This window comes from Argentina silus, assembly GCF_951799395.1.
Source record: "Argentina silus genome assembly, chromosome: 6".
NCBI classification, from domain to species: domain Eukaryota; kingdom Metazoa; phylum Chordata; class Actinopteri; order Argentiniformes; family Argentinidae; genus Argentina; species Argentina silus.
The window spans coordinates 2,994,608-3,003,701 of record NC_139660.1 but is presented as its reverse complement, the minus strand read 5'-3'; the positions used below and the strand labels follow the sequence as shown (position 1 = coordinate 3,003,701).

General features: G+C 43.1%; 1 protein-coding gene across 1 annotated transcript in view; it reads left to right on the top strand.

Moving 5' to 3' along the window:
- Window positions 1-5,852, top strand: part of LOC310805729 (DENN domain-containing protein 1B-like) — a gene marked incomplete at both ends in the record, with an annotated part of 52,407 nt that extends 46,555 nt beyond the window's left edge. Inside the window, 2 exons of the mRNA XM_083671529.1 lie at window positions 1,142-1,243; window positions 5,838-5,852. Of these exons, the coding sequence (XP_083527655.1) occupies window positions 1,142-1,243; window positions 5,838-5,852 (117 nt within the window). The remainder of the gene's footprint in view (window positions 1-1,141; window positions 1,244-5,837) is intronic.
- Between the last annotated feature and the right edge of the window lie 3,242 nt (window positions 5,853-9,094).

Below are 9,094 nucleotides of genomic sequence, written 5' to 3'. Positions count from 1 at the left end.
GAGAGAGAAAGAGAGAGAAAGAGAGAGAAAAGGCATCTGCAAACAAAGAGCTTTTGTGTTTCATTATTGAAAGCTGGTGTGTTGGTTGGGGGTAGACCCATTGCTGCGTACTGTACTGTACTTGTGTGTGTGTGTGTGCGCGCGCACGCGCGCATATGTGTTTGTGTGTGTGCATATGTGTCCGTGTGTGTGGTGTGTTCTGTGTGCGCGCATTTGTCTGTGTGTGTGCATATATGTCTGTGCGTGTGGTGTGTTCTGTGCATATGCCTTTGTGTGGTGTGTGTGTGTATGCGCGTGTGTGTGTGTGTGTGTGTGTGTGTGTGTGTGTGATTGCCTGACAGTAGCGGCAGTGGCAGTATTTATCACACTCTGCATCAGTGACAGTCTCCCTCTCCGCCGGTGCATAATTAAACCAGATCAGCATGCGAGCCTCCGTAGCAGAAACTGTCACAAAAGTGACAAACTAGAAATTCACACACTCCGCTGTTTTCCCATCCACCTGCCTGCACCGCTGAAATAATTGTTGAGTTTGTCGTGATCAGGACACACACTGCACAGCACAGCACAGTTGTGTTGATGCATGAGTTTGCGCGCTGGGAAATGTTTGCATACTTTGAATGTTTTTTTCCGGCGGGCTATTCTTTATTTCTGTGTGGAGTAAAGATGTGTGATGACTGTATCATTTTAAATGTGGCCACTCTGTCTTGCTCTGGCGCTGGCTCTGAGACAAGCACATGGATTTGTAGCAATAAAGCAGGGCTGGGTAACTTGTTATAATGACCTGTGAAATATTTGCAGCAGTGTATCCAGTTCTGGAGCAATAAAAAGCTGTAATTGTGCCGTTAACATGGCACAAGCCCACTAAGAATACACAGACTGGGGGAGATTAAATTCGGTTCAATTTGGTATGTGTTTATATTTTCGTTAAGAGGTGGTATTTTCCTGTTTTCATGGCCTCTCTTTGGGTTAAAAAGTGCTTAAAGACAGCATTTTGAAATGAATGAAAATGTTGGCAGGGTATTAACGTTTTTGGCAGACTTCATTAGGTGTGTTTTGCTAAAGTTTGGTGTGTGTGTGTGTGTGTGTGTGTGTGTGTGTGTGGTGGGGGTTTGACTGACGTTGTGTTTGGTTCCCCCCGTAGAGAGTGCGCAGCAGGTCTTTGGAGGATGTGGTCATTCTGAATGTGGACACAAACACACTGGAGAGCCCCTCAGATGACCTGCAAAACCTTCCCAGTGACGTGGTGAGTACACACACACACACACACACACACACACACACACAAGCGCATATTACCATATTAAATACATATTACTTTTTGTGTCATTACACACGCACACACACACACACACACACACACACACACACACACACAAGCCCATATTACCATATTAAATACATATTACTTTTTGTGTCATTACACACGCACACACACACACACACACACACACACACACACACACACACACACACACACACACACACACACACACACACACACGTATATTTCCCACCTACAGTCCTCTCTCACTCCTACACACTCCTCCTGTCACCAGTCTACGCTGTAATCTCACCTTTGACCTCTAATGTGTTCAAATACACTTGCATATATATATATATATATATATATATATATATATATATATATATATAAATAAATAAATAAATAAATAAATATATATATATATGTGTGGGTGTGTGTGTGTGTATATATATACAGTACCAGTCAAAAGTTTGGACACACCTTCTCATTGAATGGTTTTTCTTTATTTTTAATTATTTTCTACATTGTAGATTAATAGTGAAGACATCAAAACTATGAAGGAACACATATGGAATTATGTCGTAAACAAGAAAGTGTTAAACAAACCAGAATATGTTTTATATTTTAGATTCTTCAAAGTAGCCACCTTTTGCTTTGATGACAGCTTTGCACACTCTTGGCAAGTTTGTGTCCAAACTTTTGACTGGTACTGTATATGTATATATATCTCACTCACTTATCAAACAAAACCTCTGTCCTGCCTCCCCTGGTCATTAGCAACGGCAGTGGTGAATCCTGATATTGCTGCAGTCTAAAGTAAACTCTGGTCCAAAGTAAACTCACGTCGCGTGAAGCTCCAAGCAGCAGCAGCAGCAGCAGCAGCAGCAGCATTCCCAGCCATCAGAGCTGTGGACACGCACACACACACTCTCTCCTCTTCATCTCCCTCCATTCTAATCATTATTTTACAAAGCCCTGCATCTCTGCCTGCCCAGTGGCACGTTTCCATGAGCAAGGGAATAAAAAGAGAGAGAGAGAGAGAGAGAGGGAGAGAGACCGTGGGTTTGTGAAGGGAGAGAGGGAAGAAGGGGGCCAATTATGAGCCCGGGCTCTGCAGCCACCTGCCAGGGCTTCGTCTCTTTAATTAACGTAGCGGTGACGCCGGTCACCGCAACACGAAACGGCGCGAGGCGGCAGGGTCACACGCACGCCTGTCATCCCCGCGTTTGAACACACGGGGGATGTGTTTGTTTTCCACATCTCCGGGGGGCCTGTTTTAACGCTCCTCTGTGAGGCGGCGAGGCCCTGCTGGGCCGGGGGGCCAGTCTCCAACCTCCTCCTACTGTTCTCCGGCTAGCCTAGCGTAGCATAGCCTAGCCTACTGTACCTCCCCCACCTACCTGCCTACAGTACCTGGGGGGCTGTGTCTGCTTCTCTCTAATGCTGCCTGCCTGCCTGCCTGCCTGCCTGCCTGCCTCTCTCTGCCTGCCTGCCTCTCTCTCTGCCTGCCTGCCTGCCTGCCTCTCTCTGCCTGCCTGCCTCTCTCTCTGCCTGCCTGCCTGCCTGCCTGCCTGCCTGCCTGCACCCAGGGATTCCCCATCCTAAATTAAATTGCAAACTGAGTTTGTCATAAAAGGGAGCCAGGTCTTTTGAAACCGACGGAGGCAGAGAGAAAACCCTTTGTCTTTGTCGTGTGATAAATTAAGTGGCGTCTCTGAGCTCCGCTTTGATCCTCCGGCTCGCCATCTTTCACCGACTAATGATAGAACATACTCTGCATATCATGTCAAATTACACTACCTGAAACGGAATTGTCACCTGGCATAATATATTTATCGCGGCTAATGTGTTTTATTTCGGTTTTCTCCTCTCCACGTCTCCTGCTATTGTACTGGGTGTTGGATTAATAAGGGAAGGAGAAGGTACTAATTGAGGGGAATTTCTAGGTCCCTTGTCAGTTTCCTCGTTAGCTAGAAGGACGTGCCACATGGCATTTGATGTTTCTGTTTACCTACAAGGAGGATGTTTGACGCATTGCTCAGTTTGTCAGTTGGAGAACTGAAATCTTAATTAATGGTGTCGTTCCTCAGACTGTAGGACTGTAGTCTTGACTGGTGTGGGTTGTTTCAGAGCTGTTGTAAACACAGTTAATTTCCCTGATACTGTATTTACAGGGAGCACACAACTCTTTTTTACTTCGGCTTTTAACCGACGTGGGATTCAGGTACTGAGAAGAGTCTAGTAGTTAGTCGCTCTCAGAAAATCCAATTCCCCTCACCGTCTATAAAAACGAAATATAATAAAACAGAGCCAGGGGCAATTTTTGGTGTGTTTCATGAAAGGAAAAAAAAGGACTCTGATATTGATTTAAGCCAAACCTTTTGAGATTCATCTAATTGCGGCTGGGGAGGCTCCGGCTACATGTGGACTCTATTACAGGGCCGGCTGACCACTGGCCTTGCTTTTAGAAGGGTCAAAGTTCACAGTTGTCCTGAATTAGCCAGCCCTCTTTCAGACAGGACCCCTATGCTGGCTCTGCCACTGCCTGCCCCTTAATGGCCTTTTCCCCCAATTTCACACATAATATTTTAGATTTATTGACTATTAGACATGCTACCATGCCAGTAGCGGTTCCGTTCAGCAGAACAGGGAAAGATTTACAAATGGAGAGAATAATTGGTGAGAGGCTGAAAGAGGATGTGGCAATCTTTTGAGAATTATTTTTGACATTTGTTTTTATTGGAAACATCAGATGCGACAAAGTTAAAGGTCCAGTGTTAATTGTGTTTTTGTTCGGAATTTGTCTCCTGACACGCACCGGGCATGTCGAGTTTTGACACTGGTTATAAATATTGCGTTCACATAAATCTTTTTTTTGTAACTTTTTTTTTTTTTTTTAACTTTTTTAATTTATTATATAAAGTTGGACTTTTGTCAGTTGTCAGGAGTTTTCGAAAACAAGCGGTTGGGTTTGTTAAGCCTTGGCACGGCTTTCATTGTTCGATATTTTGATATTCTAATATATGGCATCAGCCAAATGTTTTTACCCAAAGCATTAGACAATTGCAACAATATAACATTTGAATTCTGCTTATTTTCATCTTGACGACTGAAATGAAATATTAATATGAAAAAGGCATAAGGACGTCTAATTCAGACACTTTCTAGTTGTTTATTACAATGCTTTAATAGTTGTGTTTTAACACACTGAGTGAGAATTCAGTGGTATTAGTTTGATTTAGTTTGATTTTGTACAGTTTCATTTTTGGCTTGCATATTTATAGATTCTTAAAATCTGGAAAGTTTCCATAGTTTTGATACAAATGCTACTTAAACAGGTCTCAGGAGGCTCTGTGTGTTTTATTAAAATCAATATGTTGACAAATCCAAAGAAAAGGAATTCTCAGTATGAACAACTTTGCTTTTTTCTTCAAAGGATCAAGGTGCTTTCTTCATTTTTCAGAAAATTTGCCATAACTCTCCCACACAGCGTTTTTATTTTTTTTATTTTTTTTTTCATAACATGTACCGTTATAATTAGGTTGCGAATAGTTTGGATGTTTACCTCACTAGTCATTAAAACTATCTAAGAATAGCAAATTAGGAATCCATTAATTCTGAAAATAAACAATGTGCGAATGTATCCAATTTCTTCATTTGATCTTGCGGGTTAATATCAAACCTATGACTGAGGAATGTTTTCATACATTATTCTGTCTGTGTTACAAGGTAAGACGCTGTAACGTCTGTATTTTCAGATGCACCCGTTTCAGAGCGCCCCCTAATTCCCTGCTCTCCGCGCGCTCCGCTCCCTGCTTTGTTGACACGGTGTACGGAACCTTCTCCCCTTCTTAGATTTGATCATTTGTGTTCCCAATCAAGGGGCTACATTTACGTTGCGCACACCCACCTCTTGTGTTTTAAGAAGTTGGAAGTTAACAAATGAAGGAGAGAAAGTGAGACTGTGTCTCCTGGTCTCTCCTGAGATCACCTGGCACACTTAATCAAACACCGGAGCTTTAATTGGGAGTTCAGCTTCCGACGCTCTGTGAAAACAACAACATCATCATCAGCAGCAGCAGCAGCAGCAGCAGCAGCAAACACAACACAATCACACACACACACACACACACACACAGGTGACACACTAACACAATCGCACACACACACACACACACACACATACAGGTGACACACTAACACAATCGCACGCACACACACACACACACACACAGGTGACACACTAACACAATCGCACACAATCACTCACCGGAATGTACTCTCCTGTTACACTAATACTCACATTGAGTCCCAAAGACACCGAACGTTCATCGCTCAAAGCACCAAGCTGACATTTAAATCAGGAAAAAGCTTTTGGTACTTACATATTTCTGCTTTGTCCACAGTCAGCTTCAGCTGTGCACTGAATTTAGGAAGTAATGATACTGTATGGGCCAGGTGTGTTTGATGCTAACAGGCTAACAGTAGTACAACTATGAGAAAGCTACAGCAGTTCCCATGCTTAAGGGAACCTCTGTGATTGAGGTGTGGTGTTCTGGGTTTCTCCTTCCAGGTTATCTCCCTCTGAAGCCCCTTATGCTTACTGTAGGCCTAATGGGTTAAAGATTAGTGGCAGGAAACTGTTTTTAGTGTTGATCCAATGAAGGAACATATTTTATTTAAAAAATGTTTGGGGGGGGGGGGGGTTGTTTATTTATATTATTGAATTTTTTCAGGACTCAATTATGCGTCTCTGTGTCCACTGTTTCAAATTATTAATCCTCTCACTTTGACCCTGCAGGCACTGCAAGTTCCAACAGAGTTTCTAGCTTAAATTCTCCCCGCAATGAACCCTCCCTCATGCTGCCCGGGGTCCGCTCCCTATTAGAAGTCAAAAAGACAGAGCGCCAGAGCCCACTGTGTTAGTTATTGAAGTAAAAGATGACATTTAGATATGTTTAATTATGTATGCAAAACTCAACGCTCATCCTGCTCGCCTGTTCCTCGAGGTCAGCTTGACAAAGTAACCCAACACCAGGGAGTAGCAACCGCCATGAGATATTCCTTTTAGTTAGAACACGCACGCACACACACACACACACACACACGCACACACACAGACGCACACACGCAGACACGCACGCACACACACAGGCACACACACACTGCATTTCTGGTCATATGGGTGGTTGTTATCACCAGCTTGGTTTGTTTCATTGGGATTTGAAACGACATGTATCCATGTCTTACCGCTGCACAGTGCAGCACGATAGAAAACAAGGCATTACCTATCAAATTGCATCCTGCTTCTGCATCTGATCATCATATTTTTAATGTTACAAGCAGTTTACTTTGGGTCTGGGTTTTAGGCGGAAATGAGTGAAATAGGGCATTCAGCTTAGGAGGTTAAAATCTAGCCATGTTCATATTCAGTTCTTTCATTACATATTAGAGGTCTACTCCTCACTCCTTGTTTGCTTTTTCAACTCCAAAACACAGTTAATGAAATAAAGATTATGGGCATAAATATACATGCTATAATTTTTTCTTAATTGATTTTGTTATGATCGTGTAGGTTATGTACAAGAGATTGTAGTTTAAAATGTAGAACCCTGAGGGTAAGAATTGAGGTAAATATTGAGTATTATGTGTCAGATATAATTTTTTGATTTAAAGTTTGAAGTGTGTGTGTGTGTGTGTGTGCGTGCGCGTGTGTGTGCATATATGTGTACAATTCCGACTACAGCACATCAAAAGAAAGCTGGAGATCTTCATAACTATTTCTCTGTTCTTTGTAGTTCTTTAATTGCGTCCCTATGGCTTTCTTTCCCTGGACAGAATCTGTAACAAAACAGGGTTTTTTTGTACGAAGAAAACCCCAACTTTCTACCACACATTTGTGTCAGGGTCATAATCTGGGAGTTTTATATGCATTAGTGCTAATTTTGTGGGGTTGACAGAAATGTATTTTTAGTTTGGAGCTTCAACACACAGTGTCATGTTTTAACTTCTTATTTTTATTTTGTGTTTAAAACAAATCTTTATGTATGATGAAGATTCCTAACCTTGCCTACTCTGTTTAAGTTCTCTATTTCCCACCACACACACCACTGTCTAGATTTTTAAGTAGTAATGAAATCCACAGTGACAATTAGCTTTGCTGTTCCTTTTGCCAGTTGAAGAGTTAGCAGAGCCACATGGCGTGACGGAGGGATGTGGGAGATGTTAAGCTTCCTTGTCTGTATAGGATGCTCCTGCCTTCAGACCTTCAAAGACAGCTGTACTTCTCTCATTATGGTGATGAAACTAAGCCCTTCCTAGGTGCTGTTCGGCCAGTCAGTCATCGCTGAGGAAAAGACAGAGCTGTGAAGTTAGAGGGAGTTTTCATGCTTTTTGTGAGTTTCTTGGGTGAAAATATTGAGGTATAAAACAACCTGACACACCCTTGAGGCTCTACTGCGTGTTGGTATGTGTGTCTGTTCGTATGTGTGTCTGTGTGTGTGTTTGTGTTCGTATATGTGTCTGTGTGTCTGTTCATATGTGTGTGTGTCTGAATGTGTTCATATGTGTGTGTCTGTGTTTATATGTGTGTGTGTGTGTGTGTTCATATGTGTGTCTGTGTTCGTATGTGTGTGTGTGTGTTCATATGTGTGTCTGTGTTCGTATGTGTGTGTCTGTATTCGTATGTGTGTCTGTGTTTGTCTGTGTGTCTGTGGTTCATATGTGTGTGTGTTCGTATGTGTCTGTGTGTGTGTGTTCGTCTGTGTGACTGTGTGACTGTGTGTGTGTGTGTGTGACTGTGTGTGTGTGTGTGTGTGTGTGTGTGTGTGTGTGTGTTCGTCTGTGTGACTGTGTGTGTGTGTGTGTGTGTGTGTGTGTGTGTGTGTGTGTGACTGTGTGTGTGTGTTCGTCTGTGTGACTGTGTGTGTGTGTGTGTGTGTGTGTGTGTGTGTGTGTGTAGGTGGGATAGCACAGTCCACAGTAGAAGCCCCTACAGCAGCAGTATCATCAGTGTCATCCTTCAGGAGGCAGGGATCATCATTGCACCTGCTAATTATCATCTCCAGCTGGAGAGTTAAATGGAGATCTGTTCCCCGTCTGACCTTTGACCCCTTGCTCTTTACGTGACGCACTTCAAACCCTGTTTGGGGGTCGGTGGGCTGGGGCTTAATGAGGCCCCGTGTCTGCCCTCTGCGGGTTGTGTGGCTCGGACGCCGGGCTTTCATCCCCAACCATCCTCCCTTGATGTAAATTGAAAAGATCACAGCTATGGGGAAAAGACCTATACTGGAAAGGCCTCTCTGCATAGATTATGAATATCATAACTCAACAGTTTTTTTTTTTTTCTCCCTTTCTTTCTTTCTTTCTTTCGTTCGTTCGTTCGTTCGTTCGTTCGTCCTCCCTCCCTCCCTCCCTCCTCCCTCCCCCCCTCCCCCTCCCTCCTCACCCTCGCTCCTTCGTTCTCTCTACAATGCTATAGTTCTAATTGGACCCAATGGGGGAGTCTCTGCCTTTGATCTGATCATCACCAGTGTGACTTTACACTAAAAAATGTCATTGCCAAATAGGCTTATCACCTGTAGAGGCGAGCCCTCCTCCGAAGCCTGCTCGCATCTCGTTAGCTTTGCTCAAGGTAGAAACGTTAATTAGTCTGACAGAGCCATTACCACGACCGCATGCATTATGAGATGCACGCGCCTCAGCCAAAACCCAGTTATTAATCACAAGTTTCTTTCTTTCTTTCTTTTTTTTTTTTTTTTTTTTTTTTTTTTTTTTTTTTGCTCAGATGTGTTTAGATGATGCTGTAATATGAAGTGTGGTTTTAGTGTG